The sequence below is a fragment of the Passer montanus genome, unplaced genomic scaffold (assembly GCF_014805655.1).
Source record: "Passer montanus isolate IOZ18808 unplaced genomic scaffold, ASM1480565v1 scaffold135, whole genome shotgun sequence".
Taxonomy (NCBI): Eukaryota; Metazoa; Chordata; class Aves; order Passeriformes; family Passeridae; genus Passer; species Passer montanus.
Window position 1 is genome coordinate 313,555 of NW_024360386.1, and position 20,447 is coordinate 334,001.

The following is a 20,447-nucleotide window of genomic DNA, read 5'->3' on the forward strand; positions in this document are numbered from 1 at the left end:
ACATTGCTGGGAGAGAAATGGAACTGGAAGCAACTTTCAAAGGGTGGCCTTAGAAATCAAACTGGATGCTTTGGAGAAACAGAACTGTGAGAGATGCATTGGAGTGGCACCCAGAGGGGTCATTTTAGATGATTGGCTTTAAGGCATTTACAGCACGGTGTGGCTAAAGCTGATAGAGCAATAAACACATTTTAATGTCTTGTAATTAGGAAATAGCTGGCTTCTGATTGTGATGGGGTGAATTCTAACATCTGCATGTTCTCACCCTTCACATGAGACTGAAAATGGAATAAAAGTTGGATAAAACACCTCTCAGCTGCCCCATCTCTGGGTCAGAAAAGGGCTCAATCCAACACTGTGAGAGGCAGAAGAGCAGCAAGAAAAATAATCCTAGGGGCCACCCCATCCCTATACCACCCAATCCCTGTGCCACTCAATCCCTGTGCCACCCAATCCCTGTGCCACCCCATCCCTGTGCCACCCAATCCCTGTGCCACCCAATCCCTGTGCCACCCCCTCCCTGTGCCACCCCATCCCTGTGCCACCCCATCCCTGTGCCACCCCATCCCTGTGCCACCCCATCCCTGTGCCACCCCATCCCTGTGCCACCCCATCCCTGTGCCACCCACTGCCTCAGCACAGGGGCTGTGACAGATTGAGCAAAAGTCATGGGAAAAGCAACTTGAGAAAACGGAGGGGAATAAATAAAGCTGTTTGAGATGAGTTGTACCTGGAGAGCAGTGAGAAAATGTTTACTTCAGCAGGGTTTGGTTTGTGTTCTCTAGTTTTACCCACCTCAAAATGACTCCTAAGTTTATTAGCAATAAAATAAGCAAGGAGCTTCGGAATTTAAGGCTGCAAAATTCCCACATTTCTGATGGACAAGGCAGGGAATCACAGAATTCCAAAACCCAAAAGCTTGTGAAGCACTTGCAGCCTCCACTGCTGGCAACACTGAACAAGTACCTGATTAAACCTGCTTTAAACTTCATTTATATCTTTTAATTCCAACCCTGACAAGTTTTATCAAGGCTGTGCTTTTAATTCCAATATCTTTTAGATATAATGGTTTTTAATTCCAGTATCTTTTGGATGTATCTTTTGGATTTAGTATCTTTTAATTCCAACCTTGACACAAGTTTTAGCAAGGCTATCAAGTTTTATCAAGGCTGTGTTTCATCTCTAGATTTGTTGCAGTATTTTGGTTGCAAGGTGAATCAGGATGAAGCTGAAAAGGGATGGCCTTTGAGGATGGGCCAGCCAAATAGTGGGATACAAGGAAAACTTAAGTAAATCCAAAGATTGGGAATTATCTGCTACCAAATTGCCACAGCACAGAGTGAGGTGGCATCAAAACAAATCAGTGAATAGGAATTATTAAGATGATCCTGAACTTAAAAACCACCCTGGTGATCCTAAAGCAGAGAGACTTCAGGTAAAATCATGGAAAACAGGAAAAGCACAGAGATCAGTGGTGATATTTCTGAAAATTCCTGATATTCCTAAAAACAGGAAAAGGAGGAAAGGAAAGGAACCCAGGAGATGGGGATTAATGAGGATTAATGATGGACAGCACTGGGCGCTAACACGATGTATATTCAGGTGAGGGAAGAAATTGCTCCCAATTTTGTTCACCTTTCAAAATCTTGTAAGACTCAACAAGTAAAAATCAAAGAAAGAGCTGTAAATTTTCCTTTGCAATATTTTGGGAAGGGCTGAACTGACTCCCCTTCATGGCATGAAGGGATTTGTGAGCAAATGATGCACAAAAAAGGGGGGACTGACACAGATCACTGAAGCTGAGAGGGTTGGAAAATCACTTTGAAAGATTCTGAGCTACACACACACAAAAAGTGCTCAGTTTGCAGGAAAACAGCTCATCCTGGGACAAGCAAACTGATCTGAGGGAGGAAGGAGAGTAAAAAATGTACAAACAAAAGTAAAAGGGTTATTTTGGACAAACCTGGTGTGAAACACCTTAACACAAAGGACAAACAGCTTTTATTTTTCTGAAGTGTTCCAATGGCAATGACCAAACACTGTTTTCCCTCTGCCAACTTTTAAATATTTATAAAATTATGTTCCTCACTTGCTGTCCTTTCCTCCAGCTACAGAAATTTAATTCTTTTGCATTTGCCTCAGTCACCCATCAATCATTCTCCTTCCTCCTCCACTCGCTGTAATTCATCAATGTCTTTCTAGCAGCAAAGTGCTGGAACCAAAAGTGGTGCTCAAGGAAGAGAGGGGCTAAAAACAAGAGGTTTATCCAACTGCTCACTTGGACCTGAACACAAATTCTGCAATTTCTCCACCAGCATGGACAAATGACTTCCCTGAAATGGCAGAATTACCCAGGACTTTTTCCCTTCACTTCTCATTTCCATCTTCATCCCAAATGTTTCAAATGCTTTAGTGAAAACTGAATTTATTACACCTTTCTGCCAGCTTTAAAGCTGCATTTTCAAAGGATTCAATCAGATTTATATGTGATTTATTTATCCAGATTTACTCCATCTGGATTATTTTATAGTGTTCCATAACCCTTCGATGATTTTTTTTCATGGTGTTGCTGCAATGTTTTACTGGGGATAAAATTCTCTCTTACACCCCAGAGTTTAAAAAAAGAATTCCTGGGATTGCTGGAAAAGCATCCCCTGTATTCCAACTCTGCTCCACCTCCTTCACAGCCTGATTTCTTATTTAACAAGCTTTTAGCAGCTGAAATGAAGGGTTGTTATTAGCAGAGCCAAGAGCCCCCTGATGATGCTCTGAGGAGAGCTGGGGTCAAGATGTGGCCACGTGAATGAGCTTTAGGTACTAAAACTTCATGCAAGAGACTGCCCTGATAATGCAAATTACAGCAGGAAAAGAGTGAGAGCAAGTCATTGATAGCTATGTCCAGGGGAAAAAAAATGAGATGTTTCTAAGGGACAGAAATTCCTCATTCTAATGGGTTTAAAACTAGCCTTAAGTTTATTTTAAAAATAATCAATGCAGTATTTAAGAAAAAAATTAAATTAAAAAATTAATTTCTGGAATATTAAAAAAAGTATTAAATTTAAGGAAAAAACCAGGAAAAACTACAGAAGAGAGGTGAAAAGTGATCTAAGGATAAACACCCCCAATCCTTCTGCATAAAAAACTTATCAGTATTCTACCAAAGTCAACCAAATACCCTCAGATCCTCCTTGTGTGGCCCCAGGCCTTTCAGACACACAAAGCCCATGATTGCCACGGTTTTTGGAATCACCAGAACATTTTCCAGGTACACATGGAATTAATAAAATGAACAAAAAACAAGGTGTCTCTTCCTCACTTCTCCCTCACCCTCAGAAATCAGATTTGCCAATCATTAACAATTAATAGAAACCTCAAATGAGAGATCTCACTTCTCAAAAGAGAATTTCAAGCAGAGCCAAAATTTAAATTTACCTACAAAAACATTTGTACGGAATCCCAAACAAGCCCAGCTCTCTTATTTCCACTTACTTCATTCCAAAACATAAAACTCTTCCACGGCAGCACCGGAATCCCAGCGCTGCACTCACCAAGGAATGCAGAAACAAAATGAAAGTGTTTTTATTGATTTTCCTTGTTCCAGCTGAAAGGCAGGCAGTAAATAAAACGCAGGCTGAGAACTGCACTGTTATTTTTTATTTATTTCATTATTCCAGGCTACTTCAGGTGTAAGAACTCTGCTCACTACAAGGCATTTTTAATTGAAAGGCTCCCCTTGTGCCATCCTGAGGACAGCCACAGGTGGCAGCTGCAGTCAGGTAATAAAAATGATAAAAAAAGAAAATAAAAATGGTATTTTTGCATCTCAGCCATGCCCAGGGCTACAAACAGCCTGTGTTTTCCAGAGAGGTGCTGGCACTCCAAAGGCTTCTCCAGAGGATTAATGTGGAGTGCAGAGGAAAGCGAGGAGTGCTGGAGGTTGTTGTGGAGGACACAGAATGAGAATTTGGGTTGAAGGGAGCTGAAATCCCATCCAGTGCCACCCTGCCATGGCAGGGACAGCTCCCACTGTCCCTGCTCCAGCCCCAGTGTCCAGCCTGGCCCTGGGCACTGCAGGGATCAGGGGCAGCCCCAGCTGCTCTGGAATGAGATGCTCATTATGGGATGAGTGAATATTTCGCACACAGAGCAAAAATTGCCCTCAGCCCCTGAGAAAACATTTCAATATTTTAAAGCCCTTGTTTGATTCCCTCTTCCCACAGCACGGGGGGCTCCTTGTCCTCACTGTTCTCCAGGATATCCCTGCCCTGCTGAATTCCTTCTCCATCTTCTTCTTCTGTGCCACCTTCATTCGTTTCCCAGAGCAGCTGGGGCTGCCCCTGATCCCTGCAGTGCCCAAGGCCAGGCTGGACACTGGGGCTGCAGCAGCCTGGGATGGTGGGAGCTGTCCCTGCCATGGCAGGGTGGCACTGGATGGGATTTAAGGTCCCTTCCCACACAAACCATTCTGGAATTCCATGATTTCTGCACAGCATTTCCACTTATTAACAGCCCTTCCTCTTCTGCCCCTGCTGTCACTCAGGTGTGTTGTAAAGTCCTGCCTTTAAAAAAATAAAATCACTTTTTTTATAAAATGCCAAATGTGCAGGGAAAAAGTGATCAGCTCCAAAAAAAAAAAAAATCCTCCTGCTGTTACTCACATCATATTATTATTTTCCTGACATTAAAAACCTGAAGTTTAAGTCTTTAATGCTGGGAAAAAGAAAAGTAGGTGTTGGAGCATTTCCTGCTTCTGGAGAAACAAAATACTTTATAGACTTTATATTTCCTGGGAAAAAGACATAGGAGAAGGACGTGCCCATAAGGAAAACACCAATTCCTCACCCTGCAACACAAGGGTGGGGGAGGTGAAGTGAAGAATAATCAAAGGGCTCCATCCTTCCTTCATTCCCAATCATTCTTGTCTTCCTAATAAAATAAAAAAATCAGGTGGAAATAGCAATGATCCTCCCTCTTGTCCAATACATGGATTTCTGCAGTTTCAATGTTTATTACCTGCCACAGGGCAAATCCAGACACAAAACCAAAGTGGCCTAAAGAGTCTTTATTTAATTATATGATGTGACCTTAAATTACTTTATTCAACAATATTTCTTCAGCATTTCAGCTTTTGAATTAGAGAAACAAATGGCAAATATTAATATTTCCCTATGGGGACCTCATGGGTCAACAGTGGAATCAGAACTAAAGTAACAGCACAGATCTCCATGATTTTCAGCTAATTAATTTATTAATTACTATGCAGAGTATAATCAGTGCACTGCAAGGCTGAATCTCCTGTCCTGGCCACTGCTGCTGCTGATCTCTGCTCTGGCTCCTGGTGCTGTGGAGCATTCCCAGGACCTCTCCTCTGGAAAAACTTGGATTCCTCATTCCAGCAGCCAAGCTCAGGCTTCCAGGGAAGTGTCACCAGTGTCCCTGAGGTGACAGTGGGAAGTGACAGTGTCCCTGGCCCCTGCTCTGCTCCTCTCTCTGGAGACTGTCCTTAGGAAGCTCCTCCTGGGTCACAGGAGATCACAGAATTCTGGAATTGTTTGGGTTGGAAAAGAGCTCTCAGATCATCGAGTCCAACCATTCCCAGCACTGCCAAGGCCACCATTGGTCCATGTCCCCAAGTGCCACGTGCACATGGCTTTAAATCCCTGCAGGGATGGGGACTCCACCACCACAGCCCCTTCCATGAAGAAATTCTCCCCAAAATCCAACCTGAGGCTCCCCTGGCCCAGCCTGAGGCTGTTCCCTCTCCTCCTGTCCCTGTTCCCTCCTGTCCCCTCCTGTCAGGGACTTGTGCAGAGCCACGAGGTCCCCCTGAACCCTTTTCTTGTTTTACATTAAACAAAACCCCTCACAAATGGCTGCACGTGCACTCAAGTGCCCCACCAAAGTGAATATTGCTGTCAGTGAAAAACCAGCTCCATTTCAGGCAAATGTACAAATTCACTCTATCAAAATGCACATAAAGAAATGGAAAATAACTAAAATGCACTCCAGCTCAAACAGGCATTTTATCTGTTCCAGACATTCCCAAATTCTCACAATTCAAAGGATGCTGGGAATGGGCTCTTTTAGACACCCTGTAATGTGCAATTATAGGACAGCAAACCTGATCCCACTGCCTGTGCTCCTGGAATTATCAAGATGCTGGAGGAACACACAACAGGAACACCTGATATTTGTGTGCTGCTCTGGCTGGATACAGAATCAGAAAGAAAAAAAAAAAGCTGTCACTTAAAAAAAAAGAAATTTAACTTCATACAAATGTAAGCTGTCACAAAGTACCTCTGCATTGTGTTTATCCAACTGGGAAAAGCTGCCAGTCTTTTATTAACAATCCTTGCCTGCATTACTCAGTCACTGCACATTAGAACCAGCAGCTGGAGAGTTTGGAGTGATAATGAAACCTGTAACAAGCCATCCTCAGCCGTCTTTTCCAAACAATAAGGGAATTAAAATTTCAATTTAAATGCAGAGGTTTGAAACACGCTTCAGTGGCAAAATTACTTCAATTAATGTGAGTGGAATACAAAGAGCAGGCTGCAGGGATGGGATGCAGCAGGCTGGAATGATGCCTTTGGAGGGGCTGCAGAGGGCTGGTTGTGGCTGCATGGATCACAGGGCTACAGGAACAGCATCAGTCAGGGCTGCAAGTGCAGGGTGAGGGCTACAAACCCCTTGTCAGAGCACTCTGGGCTTGTCCTGAGCCACCAGCAGCTGTTTACCTTGAGGAATGAAACCAAAGGACAGGCAGATCTATGGCCACTGGGCCTCCCTGACAGATCAGTAATGATTTTACATAATGTTCCTATCATATCAAAGGAGAAGGGAATTATCCCCAGCCTGTGAGTGATTACAACATCACGGCCTCGCAGAGCTGTGTTAACACAAGGTGGCAAAAGCCAATGAGCCTGCAGTGATTTTTGGCCAGGGAAAAGCTCCAAATGCAGGTGAATTACTGTTTCTTTATACAGGCACATTTGTCTTCAAATGAGAATTGCAAGTGTCAATGAGTGGCTGAAATTGAGTGTTCAATTTCCACTTGAGGTTTCTCTGCATTCCTTGATATATATTCAAAAAAGCCCATGAACTAACAGCTGCTTTTTATATCATTACTGTTTGATTTATTAGAAAATATTTGCTGTGTGAAAACAAAAAACAACCAAACAGAGCAGCAGCAGAAATGCTGCAGAAGTCTATAAATCAGAGAGATCTAATGCTGTCTCTCCCTCATAGCCACAGGCACCTTTACACATATTTATATACACATAAGTGTTTATATTTAAAATAACCATACACAAAATATTGCAAAAGCAGTAAATATCAAACACACAGGTTGAAAACCATTTCTAAAGCATAATGTATGAGAAATCTTAAGCAAGGTTATTTTTCTTCCTTACACTTCCTTACGTGGATTTCAAATGGGAAATAGATTACTTGTCTGGCATTTTGAAAATAATTTTTTTTTTAATTGAAAAGGAACCCACAAAAAACAAAACAAAAAAAAAATCAAAATGAAAAATAAAAAACAACCAAACCAAGCAATCTCGTGGAAAAAGCACCAACATTTCAACTCATACTGATGGCAACTATATCATATTTTGGTACCTACACTGGACACCCTTAATTTCCACCTCCTTTTTCACATCTGACAATTGAAAATATCAGGCAAACACCACACTTGGATTCTCCCATTTCTGGAGCTGTCCAAGGCCAGGCTGGACAGGGCTTGGAGCAGCCTGGGACAGTGGCAGGTGTCCCTGCCACGGCAGGGGTGGCACTGGATGGGATTTCAGCTCCCTTCCAACCCAAACCTTTCCATGATCCTGTGAGTGCAGCAGGGCTGGCACAGGAGAGGAGGAGGAACAGAAAAACAAGAGGAAGGTGATGGCAGAGTGAAACCAGACACGAAGATGTGACAGCAACAACAAAAACCAGGTGGGTTCCACAGGCCATGGGAGGGTGGGATGGGAGTGGCATCCAGCTGTGGGAAATCCAGCACAGAGAACGAGGTAAGTTTTACAAAGTCATGTTTGAGGTGAAATAAGATAAAGCAAAAAGGAGGAAATTAAAGCTCAGGGTGACAATTTCCAGCTCTTTGTCCTGTTGGGTAATGACTTATTAAAAAGAAGTGAAGAAGCACAGCTAAAAGAGACAACAAAGGGCAGTGAAAGGGAAAAAACCAACAAAATAAGGCAATGAAAAGATGACCTTAAAGGCACTGTGTGGCAAAGAGGAGTAAGAAACAGAGGCAGCACTTTTGCCTCTACTTTTTGTGGTCCAGGATGGAAAGGACCTGTGCAGAATATCAAATTTACTTCCCTGTCCAAGTACAGGCACCTAGAGCCATGTCCAGGCTGGATCTGGAAATTTTCCTCAGAGGGAGACTCCAAGGCACAGCTAAGAGAGACAACAAAGGGCAGTGAAGTGGGAAAAAAACAAAACAAAACAAAATAAGGCAATGAAAAGATGACCTTAAAGGCACTGTGTGGCAAAGAGGAGTAAGAAACAGAGGCAGCACTTTTGCCTCTACTTTTTGTGGTCCAGGATGGAAAGGACCTGTGCAGAATATCAAATTTACTTCCCTGTCCAAGTACAGGCACCTAGAGCCATGTCCAGTCTGGATCTGGAAATTTTCCTCAGAGGGAGACTCCAAAACCTCTCTGTGTCTAAGAGCTTGAACTTCTTCCAGTATTCAACCATCCCTGCAGTAAAGAAGGGCTGGTTTAGGATCAAACTATTCCCTGTGTTTCAGACTGTGCCCATCCCTCTTCTCCCATCCCTGGGCACCACAAAGGAGAGTCTGGCTCTGTTTCCTTTGCACCCTGCCATGAAACAATAACAACCATCAAGAACATCTCCCTGGGGATTCTCTCAGCCTCTCTCCACGTGTGAGATGCTCCTTAACCATCCCTGTAATCCCCACTGGCCTGGACCCAGTAACTCCATCTGTCTTTACTGGAGGGCCCAGGACTGGACTGAGCACTCCACATGTCAGGACTGAGAAGGGAAAAATCACCTCTCTTGTTTTTAATTCCTAAAGACAATTCCAGCAAAGGAAGGACTGGTGCCTGGTTAGGAAATGTGCTTGTTAAGTTTAGAAAGATTGTTGTTAGAGAAGTCCAGGAAACTCCTGGACTGTGGCATTCACATTCTCTGAACAGAGACAATTCTCTCTCTCAAAGTTTTTTCCTGGAGAAGCACAGAGAGAAGAAGAGAAAAACAATTCTTGTCTCTATTCTCTGCTCCTGTTGTTTTACACATGTGGAATGAGTTAGGGAGATTGTTTACCTGAAGTGATTTGTCAATTAGATTCTGCTGAGAATTGTTTTGTTTCCTTGGCCAATTGAAAAAAGCTGTATCCTGAATGTTGGAAGACAGCATTCTTTAGCATTCTTTGTATATATATTTCTTTAGTATTCTTTGTATACAGCATCTCTTTAATATAGTGTAGTATAATGTAATATAAATACAGTTTAATAAAGCAATTGTTTAATACATCAGTGGAGTCAGATGCCATCATTCCTTCGTCAGGGGCACCCTGATTTTACCGTGCTGGACAAGACTGAACTGTAAGGCAAGCTAACAAAAGAGATGGAACTGAAGAGAAAAAACACTTGAAGGAAGGGAGAAAGAGACATTAACCAGGAGGTGGAAGTAAGAAGAAATAATCAAGAGCCCTGGGAAAAGAATCACAGAGTCACAAAACCAATTAAGTTGGAAAAGATGTCTGAGATTATCAAGTCCAACCTACCACACCCAGGAATTCCACGGACACCTCCAGGAGTAGGGACTCCAAACCCTCATGACAGCTCATTCCCACCTCTGATCACCCTTTCTGTGAAGACATTCCTCCTAATGTCCAACCTAAACCTTAAGCCTTTGTCCTCTCATGGAGACAATGAGGCAAACCCATCTAAACTGTGCAAGAACCTCCCCTGTGAATAATGGCCAAAGTTGTGAGTGCATTCTGGGGATGAAAGAGGAGGGACACAGGACAGCTCCTTCTAGTATAAAAAAGGGTTTGAAATAATTGGTAAGATTTTAAGAAATTATGACCCAGGCAGGAGTCTGGAAAATTAATTTTGAAATAAAGCATGACACTGCAAAAGGAGGAGATGGGAGGGAAAAGGGGACGGAAAAGGGGCAAAAGAGGGGGAACAAAAAAAGGGGGCACAAAAAAGGGGTGTGGTTGTGTTCAAGGATCCCTGGACGAGGGAAGAGATGAGAATCTTGACTCCATGTTTCAGAAGGCTGATTTATTATATTATGACATTATACTATATTAAAATGCTAAAATAAAACTACACTAAAAAGAATAGAGAGAAAGGATCTATCAGAAAGCTAGAAAGGAATGAATAACAAGAGCTCCTGACTCTCAGAGTCCAACACAGCTGGATCTTTGATTGGTTATTAAGCAGAAACAACTCACATGGACCAATCAAAGATGCATCTGCTGGTAAAAAAAGTCCAGTCAGATAGTTAATTGTTTACATTTCTTTTCTGAGACTTCTCAGCTCCTCAAGAGAAAATCCTAACAAAGGGATTTTCATAAAATACCATGGTGACATAGAGGGGCCAAAAAAAGGGGTGTGGTTGTGTTCGAGGGCCCCAGGACGAGATGAGAATCTTGACTCCATGTTTCAAAAGGCTCATTTATTATGTTATGAAATTATACTATATTAAAATGCTATACTAAAACTATACTAAAAAGAATAGAAAGGATCTATCAGAAAGCTAGAAAGGATGAATAACAAAAGCTCCTGACTCTCAGAGTCCAATACAGCTGGATCTTTGGTTATTAAGCAGAAACAACTCACATGGACCAATCAAAGATGCATCTGCTGATAAAAAAGTCCAGTCAGGTAATTAATTGTTTACATTTCTTTTCTGAGACTTCTCAGCTCCTCAGGAGAAAATCCTAACAAAGGGATTTTCATAAAGTATCATGGTGACACAGGGGGGCCAGAAAAAGGGGGCCAGAAAAAGAGGCGTGGTTGTGTTTGAGGGTCCCTGGATGAGGGACGAGATGAGAATCTTGACTCCATGTTTCAGAAGACTGATTTGTTATTATACTATAATAGATGCTATACTAAAAGTATACAAAAAAGAATAGAAAGGATCTATCAGAAAGCTAGAAAGGAATAGAAAGGAATGAATAAGAGAAGCTCGTGACACTCAGAGTCTGACACAGCTGCATCTTTGATTGGTTATTAAGTAGAAACAACTCACATGGATCAATCAAAGATGCATCTGCTGATAAAAAAGTCCAGTCAGGTAATTAATTGTTTACATTTCTTTTCTGAGACTTCTCAGCTCCTCAGGAGAAAATCCTAACAAAGGGATTTTCATAAAATATCAGGGTGACATAGCGGGGCCCGAAAAAGGGGGACAGAAAAAGGGGACACAAAAAGGGACACAAAGAGGGGACACAAAGAGGGGGTACCAGCATGTCGGTGGCGTTGAGGTAGCGCTTGCTGGCCATGCACTGCTCCAGCTTCTGAGGGACCTGCTTGATGTTCTCAATCTCATCCAGCAGGTTCAGGACGTGCTTGTGCTCGATGCCCTCGATCCACAGCTTGCGCAGCTCGTCCCGTTTGCAGTGCAGCAGCATCTTGCAGGACAGCAGGTTCTCCTTCACCTGCAGCAGCACAGCAAGGGTTAATGACATCAGTCCCTGCAACTGAGAGCAGCCCTTCCCCGCTTTTGCTTTATTAAGGATTCCCAAAATATCACCAAGGTAAAAGCAAATTTGATTTCCTTCGTGCTGCCTTGGCTGAGGAGAACTTTACAGACCCTAAAAATGGAACTTTTCTCATAGTGAAATGTTCTTTAATGCAAGTTTTATACCACTAGTGAAAATTTAACTGAAGTACCACAATGCAATGAAACCCAGATCCTGTTAACCACAACCAAAGCCGTTTCCCAAGAACCAATTCAGTATTTTGGCAAACAGCAAGAATCTAATTTTCTGTGGAAGCAAATAAGCCACCACTAATTTTCCTGCTGCAAACATTTTCCATCTGCCTATTAAATCTTTTGGCAGTCTCCTCCTTTCTTCAAGTTTGGTGTTTTTTTCTCTGAAACAAGACCAGCTAAGAGTAAAACTATTTTCCCAATAACTTGAGCAATACCAGTTTTTTTTTTGGAAGAGAAGATTTAATCAGAACATTTATGAGTTCAAATCAGCATTTCCATGATTTATCAAGCCATTACAAACCCTTTAGTGGCACCATGCAGTTTGGTTCTGAGCCTGATGCCATCATCCAAGTGGCAAAATCTCTAATTTTTCTCCATTTAGGCAACACCAAGAGTTCTCCTTCTCCATTCTCTCCACTCACAGCATTCCCTGCTTTCAGACTCTCCCTGGTAAGGTCAGTGTAACCTAGCTTTTCCTGCTTAATGCAAATCAACAATCCATACTAAAATGTGGAAGCAATTAGCAGCACAGCTTCACACATTGCCTTCACACCACTCTTGTTTTGTGATAAGTTATGAATACTTGGGGTCCAACCTTTTCTCAGGCTGAACTCTCACTGAATTACACATGAAGAGAGACACTCAGAAGGAGCCCTTCAATTTATTTTTAAATAATGAGCCTTCAAAGCACTCCACAAACCCCACTTCAGCTGCACTTTCTCCTACCTTGTTCACCTGTAGGCAGTTAAAAAAAAATATGTGAAAAACACATAATTGGACCAATAGTGGACACTGGTAAATAAAACCAGCTCCATAAGACAGCCTCTGTCCAGAGGCAGGAGAGTTTGAGATTTCAAACTGCACTCCAAAATGTCCTTCTGAAAAGAGAAGCATGGAAAAATCCTCTGCCAGCAAAAAAAAACCTCATCTGAGGGTGTCTTAAAAAGCAGAGGCAAACTAAAGCACACACAGAGATCATTTCACATCTGATCCCTGTTCAATACATTAATTGGAAATGTTTCACTGGCCTGGCACGGCTTCATCAGTGGACTGCAGATACAGAGAGCCAAATTAGGTCAGCAAAACAATCACGGGGCCAGGAGGAATCTCACCAGACATTGCTGCTCCTGTCCTTGCAAGAAAGATCAACTCCCTCCACATCTGGGAGCAGGGCAAGGAATGAACAGCAGATCTTTAAAAAAAACCTCCCCTTGGGAGCCCAAATTGATTCTGCTTCGTAACTCAGTTTTACAGAGGCAACACCTCTGTAGCTAAACCCAAAACTAAACCATTCCCACCAGGAATTCACACAAGAATTGACTGCAGATCCCTAGAAGGCTCTGGAATATCTGTCACTTGTACAACTCCCACCTTGCCCAGAGGGGAACACGAAGAGCAAGCCTGGGAGTGTAACACAGATTGATGACAAAGCAGAGCTGGGGCCTCCTGTGAGATTAGGTCAAAACCACTTCAATACATATTGACCAAAACCAATAAGCAAACTTAAATACCAAAAGGTCCCTCACCCTCACAGTCATTGTTCTAGGTGGGACCCAAAGGTCACACCACTCTCTGCTTGTGCTGACCTCTGCAAAGCTTTGCACACTGTGTGAAACCAGGCCACTGCCTACAGTTGATTTCAAATTTAGTGGAATTGATCTCTGCTTTCAGAGTGCTGAGCTTTGTCCATAAATCCTGCAATGAACTCTTACCCTTGGAAAGCAGCAGAATGCTCTCATTTTCTTTGAAAATGTTAAATGAATTTTCAAAGCCAGAAGGGTCAGTATGTAACCCACCAAGGGTAAAAATTTGCTGCTCCTAAAGCACTCCTGGGAAAGGTTTTAAGCTGAGAGTTCCACAGAGCCAGGAAACAAACTAAAGTAAGAAAAATTTGGTGCCTGTTTTGCAAAGTTTAGGTACAGCAAGCTGCAGAGGAAATGCAAGATAAGAGCCCAAAAAACGCATCTGCTGCTGCAGGGACAGAGCAGCTCAAACAAGTCCCCTGCCACAAGTGCCAGAGTTATTTACTGGCACTACACCCTAAAGTGTGAGCACTCAAAATGCAGAAAGATTTGGGGGCACAGAGTTCATGGGTGTTCACACGACACAGCTGAGCTTGGAAATAGCATCAAAATTCATATTCTGTGAGCAAAAAAGCGAGATGATGAATCACCCAGACTGTTCAGGAGTTGAAGGCCAAGACAGCAAAACATGAAAAGATGAGATGGAAAGGTGTGAGCTCAGCAGCCCTGGAGACTTCAAAAACCTGAGAGCAACATGCCCAGACAATAAATGAACAGGGGCACTGCAGAGCTTTCTGCTTCACATCCACCTCTCAGTTTGACTTGTAACAACTTCTGATCTCAGGGAGATCCTACAGAAAATGCTGCCAGTAAGACACAGCTTGGGACAATGGCAGGACTGGAGTGTCCTGTAGGGACAGAGTCACTGGTATTCAGACCTAGCTTAGAATAGTCATGCCAAGATGGGGGGTTGAAGGGAATTAAAATCATCTTTAAATCCCCTGCCATGGCAGGGACACCTCCCACTGTCCCTGCTCCAGCCCCAGTGTCCAGCCTGGCCTTGGGCACTGCAGGGATCAGGGGCAGCCCCAGCTGCTCTGGCAATTCCAGCCCAGCCAGCAATTCCTCATGGCCAACATCCCATCCATGGCTGCCCTCTGGCACTGGCAGCCATTCCCTGGCTCCTGTCCCTTGTCCCCAGTCCCTCTGCAGCTCTCCTGGAGCCCCTGCAGGCCTGGAATGTGCTGGAAGCTCTCCCTGGAGCCTTCTCCTCTCCAGGTGAGCACCCCCAGCTCTCCCAGCCTGGCTCCAGCCCTGGGGATTCCTCTGGACCCGTTCCAACAGTGTTGGACACAGAACTGGAGGTGGGAATTTAGTGGTAACAGCACTTTCTCCACTCAATTTGCATTCAATTCAAAATGAAGATGAGAAGCTGGAAAAACAGAGAGAGAAACAAAAGCTTAAAACAGGACCTTGGAGCTTCCATCACTGGTGGGTACTGGTAGCAAAACCACTAATAAAACAACAGCAGCCAGGAAAAAGAGGAGATTGGCAGCAGGAGCACAGCCTGTGGAGCTGACACATGTTGGATTATGCTCTTTTGTGACCCAGAGATGGGGCAGCTGAGAGGTGTTTTACCCAACTTTTATTCCATTTTCAGTCTCATGTGAAGGGTGAGACCATGCAGATGTTAGAATTCACCCCATCACAATCAGAAGCCAGCTATTTCCTAATTACAAGACATTAAAATGTGTTTATTGGCAGGGAAAGGATTTCCATTTTCCATTTCTGTGGAGGCTCCTGCCTTCCCTATCAAACACCTGCCTTTCCAACCCAAGAAACAACGTCTACAAACTGCACAAATCCCCGTCCCCAAGGCAGAACCTGCTTGATCTTGTTGCGGGAGTTGGTGATGCGCTCGGTGATGCTCTGGTAGGTGCGGATGGCCGTGGTCAGCTCCGTGTAGTGCTGCACGATCAGCTCGTCCAGGTCGCGGTCGCACTTCTCGTACGCCTCCTCCAGCCGCCCCTTCTCGTTCTCCCGGTCCTCCACGTCATCGCTGGTGGATAAAGTCCTGAGGACACCAAGATGGCAAGAGTTACTTGGAGGTTTTTTTTGGTAGAGATCAATGCACTGTGAGAAAATAAAAGCCATCAATACTGTGGTTTATTATGCGGCCAGTTTTTAAACCCTTCGTATTATTATCACTGCCACTTGTAATGAAAGGATGGTATGACTGCACAGGCAACCCCCGACGAAGGGGAGAGAATGATGCATCTGACTCCATCATCAGAAGGCTAAATAATTACTTTATTATTCTGTATTATATACATTCTATCTAAACTGAATCTGCCTTGCACTCACTCTTGCTCACAACTGCACTCATCTCGATTCTCTCTCGTGACTCTCCTGTGACAGTCCGACACACACACAACTCTTGGCCCTGATACGCCAAGAGAACAAAACATCCTCACTTTTGGGTAAACAATCCCCATTTTGCATTCCACCTTAGCACAGCAAGCGAGATAAGGATTATGTTTTCCTTCTTCTCTGCTTGTCTCACAGCTTCTCTCTGTTCAGAGGGCAGGTGAACACCACAGGATGGGACTATTTTTGGGCTGAGAACGATTTATTGCTCAAATAAATACCTGTCTCAGAGGCTGTGAGATTTTAAAGGAGCAAGCAGTCGGCCATAGCTTAAGCGTAGTCACAAGTTTCTTTGTCACAAGGCAATATAAACTTTCTAAACCAATGAACAGTTGCTACAGGGTTTATTTTGCTTTTCTAACCTACCACCTATACTTCTGCTGTACTGCAGATACTTTTGTCCAATAGGCTTCTGTCTCACATGCACATATATAATTCTATTACAACTTCTAAACTCTTAGCTTATTCTACACAACCACACCCCTACATTATAAACCCTTCACTGCCTTGTCAATAGAGTTTCTCACTTATTTAAGGCATATTCTTACTTGCAACAACAGAAACATAAGTTTATGTTTTTTCTGCTTAATGTCTGTGTATTGTATTTTTATATCAATCCAAAATTCTCCCAAGGCTGCAAATCAAACCCTTCCGTCTCTATGGAAGTTTCTATTTTTCTGATTCCCACGCCTTCAGAACTTTTCCCTTTTCAGGGAAAGTTCTCTGTTGGTTATCACATTGCCAGACAGTCATTAATACAGGCACAATGTAATATCTGAAATATTTCTTGATTTATTATTTATGAAGAGCTATAAGGAAAAAAAATCCTAACTTTAGTCTTGGGAGTCAGTGCAACTTGTGCAGTGTTGTAGTTGCTGTAACTTACCTGCCAAAGGTAAGGGATGTCACAGGGACACAGAGAAACCCATCACAAATCTATCCAGGTCTTCCACAGTCAGTGTTCAAACATATCCCAATAAAACAAGAAAAGGCCCCATGACCCTATTTCCTCCCTCAATTATTTTAACCTTTAACATCATGTAGTAAGATTTGTTTTATTGCAATCGATTAAGTTTGAGATTGCAACAAAACTGCTGAAACCTCTGTGAAACTGAACATAGCTCAACGCTTCTCGACGTCACTCCAGATTTCTATTCCAGAATCAATGCAATCTTCTCCCTTTGAGAGGATAAAAATCCCAGAAAGAGCAGCAAGAACCTTTTCCTGATATCCAACCTCAACCTCCCGTGACACAGCCCCAGGTACCTCTGAAGTACCTGCACATAACTGAAATAAAGTCCCTCAGGACCCATCCCTGTCACAGAGAGCAGAGATCAGAGCTGCCCCTCCTGAAGAAGCTGCAGCCCCCCACAAGTTCCCCCTCAAAGCAGCTTCATGCAAAGCATAAAACTCATTGCATTTCTTGTTCCATGCTGCATGGTAGCTACAGAAAGGGGAATCCTTTCTCATGCCATTACATTAATATTCTACTCCCAAAACTTTTAATTGTGTCTTATATCAGCTTTTCAAAAAAAAATTAAATTATATTTTAGCCAAAGCTCTTTAAAAAGGCTCTGAGAAGTAGGAACACTGGACAAGGTTGCTCAGGGTCCAGAAAATATAAATTTTAGTGAAAGGCTCCCTGCCCATGACCATCTTCCAATCCTAACCATTCCACGACTAAAATGAAAATCACATGTAAGGCTGGCAGAAAGTCATCCTCTGTTAAGAGCCCTTGCAGATAAATCCATTTTCTTTGTGAAGAACTGCTTCTTTCTGCTGGAAGGATGTTCTTCAGCACGGCTACACAGGACACAAGGAATACCCAACTCAGGAACTGACATTTTGTTTGGGTTTGGAGCTGCCTGTCCCAGCAGTTAATGGAAACATCCATCCTCTGTGACCTGCGGCACAGATCGCAGGAGAATCCTCCATGGAGACAGACAAAGGAGCAGCAGAACCAAATTAGCACAGACTAGGAAAGTTGGTAGTTTGAATCAAACCAAATTCGATTTCACAACTCTGGATTTGCCACAGAATCCGTCAGCAGTTGGTTACAAAGGCTGAAGATCTCTCTCCAGAGGTAAGACTACATTGCTCATGTCAGAGGATGCCACGAGGATTCCACTGCTCCAGCAAATTCCCATCCAACCCAGGCTTCCTAACAAATCCCAGCCTTAGTTTTGAAGCAGATTTATATTGTGTTGCCCAGGCTTTTTGTCCTTGCATTTGAATTTAGCTTGTCCTGTCTATAGGAAAAATAGATTTTGCTAAAAACATCTGCCCAGCAAAGCAGAGCTTTGTGAAGCCTGAGAGGTCCCAGCAGTGCCTATCTCAGAAACCCCAAAAGTTTTTGTACTATTGCATCTGTATTTTTAATTTTCCTAGTAAAGAACTGTTACTCTTATTCCCACATCTTTGCCTGAGAGCCCCTTAATTTCAGCAAGACAAAGCCAGGACAGCTGGAAAGCAGAAACCTTGGAGATCCCACCAGATTATTCCCAGTGAGATCATAATGAGCATGCACAGTTCTGGTCTCCTCTCACCCTCAAAAGGGCAGATGAACCAAGATGAAAACCAAGATGGACCAAAGTTTCAGGTTCCAGGATTTCCAGCTGCCCCTGTTGGATGCAGAATAAGCACCTGTATTGGGAACATCCTGCTTTTGCTTTAATTCTTATTACTCTTTTAGTTATTATCAATAAATTTTTCTTCATACCCTTTTAAAATTTTAAACCTATTTTACCTTTCTCCTAATCCTACCTCACAAATATTAAGCACATTAGTAATTAACCAGCACCAAACCTAGCACACTAATTATTAGCACATTAACTAAGAAATCTAAAAAGTAATGAAATCTCAAATTAACAAACCAAAACCACTACACCTAATTACCTGGTTTGGGAATATACTGTGGGAACAACCACCACTAAAAATACCACATTCATATTTTGACCAAAAGTTTGTATTTATTTACAGTCCTTTAATCTGTTCTGGTTCAAACCATCACAGAATTATTAAAATTGAAAAGACTTCTAAGATCACGGAGTCCAACCATTAACCCAGCACTGCCAAGGCCACCACTAAATAATGTTCCCAGGCATCACATTCTACACCAAAAAGGATAAAAAATTCCACACAACAACAAAATTTCCTCAACAGGTTTTTTCTTAGCCCTCCACTTACTTGAATTTCCCTTAAACACCTGTAGATTATTTCCTATATGGGTAAGAATTTAAACCAAAACCCAAGGCCCAAATAGAAAAAAGTAACAGAGTTTGGTTTTTTTTCCCTTCATTTTACTGAAAAACACAGCAAGTTCTAGAAATGTAAAGTTTTGGGTTCAGAATCTGGCCTGGATTAATCACTTGGAATTTGAAACTTTGTACACTTGAATTTCCCATCTAAGTCTCGTGGTACAAGAGCCATTTTTTTCTTGCTCTGCCCAAAAAAAGAAGAGAACAGCAAGGAATAGTTAATATTCTTGAGATTATTCATGCTCCTGCTAACACTGCAGAAAAGTAAGCCAAGGGCATCTCTGCTTATTTTAGTCCTATTAAAATGTGTTGCAAGGAAGAAGAAAAGTCAACACAGTGTTTGTCAAACAGAAGGGATCCAAATTGTTTGGGAAAGGAACTTTGCAGGAAGAACTTTGAAGGGGGAATCACAAAACAGGACAGGATTATGAAACAATGATAAATATACATCAGCATTTCAGAACTCCCTGAAAAATATCCCCAACAGAGGACAAACAGAAGGAAAATCAGTTTAGATCCCAAGCAGCAGATGATGAACTCGGTGGGGGTTTCCAGGAGGAATTGCTGAGCAGTTAACTCCTTTTTTTTTTATTTTGATTTTTTCCAAATGAGAGCTCTCCTCCTCCTCTGTAAGATACCTGGAATTTGTACTTGGCAGCTGGATGGCTGCAGATGCCTGTCTCATTAGCAAGAGCTCACCAGGATTACAATAATTCCAACTGGCTGTGAGTCTGCTGAGAGACATTTTTATGCTAGGGTGAAACAGAAATTCATTGAGCCAAATCTCACGGACTTCTGATTTTACATAGTTAAAAATACAGATTACACAAAAGCAAAACGCTTCATTCACTGGAGTCACTCCCACAGATGGAAGACAGGATAGAGGAGAAGATGATCAGACACAATCCTGGAATGTTTTTATCATGGGATGTACAGCACTTTCCTCAGGAGAAAATAAATGAACCTTGTTATTTCCCTGAGGTCACTGAATTTACACTGGAATTAGATTAATAAAAAAAGTCCTTTGGGACTATTCATTTTAGTAGAAGTTGATCTGTAGGTCACAAGCATTTTTCATCTCCTATTTCTCCTGCATCCAACCCAATGAGCAGAGAGAAGAGATGGAGAGATTTTTTCAGGAGTCCTGAAGCCCTGTCATTGTGCAAACACCCAAAACCTTCAACTGCTTCCTCCAACAGCTCACGTGAAAGCCAGGAATAGCTCATTTCCAAATGAAAATACACAGGAAAAAGTGCTCACATTTATATATATATAACTCCCAGCCATACCACTTCTGCACAAGACTGCA

The 20,447-nt window shown here is 42.6% G+C and overlaps 1 protein-coding gene across 1 annotated transcript in view; it reads right to left on the minus strand.

Annotated features, from left to right (window-relative positions):
- EXOC4 (exocyst complex component 4) overlaps positions 1-20,447 on the minus strand; it is a 316,410-nt gene that overhangs the window by 282,186 nt on the left and 13,777 nt on the right. The window contains exons 2-3 of the mRNA XM_039699489.1: positions 15,339-15,528; positions 11,459-11,653 (exon numbers count right to left, since the gene is read on the minus strand). Of these exons, the coding sequence (XP_039555423.1) occupies positions 11,459-11,653; positions 15,339-15,528 (385 nt within the window). The remainder of the gene's footprint in view (positions 1-11,458; positions 11,654-15,338; positions 15,529-20,447) is intronic.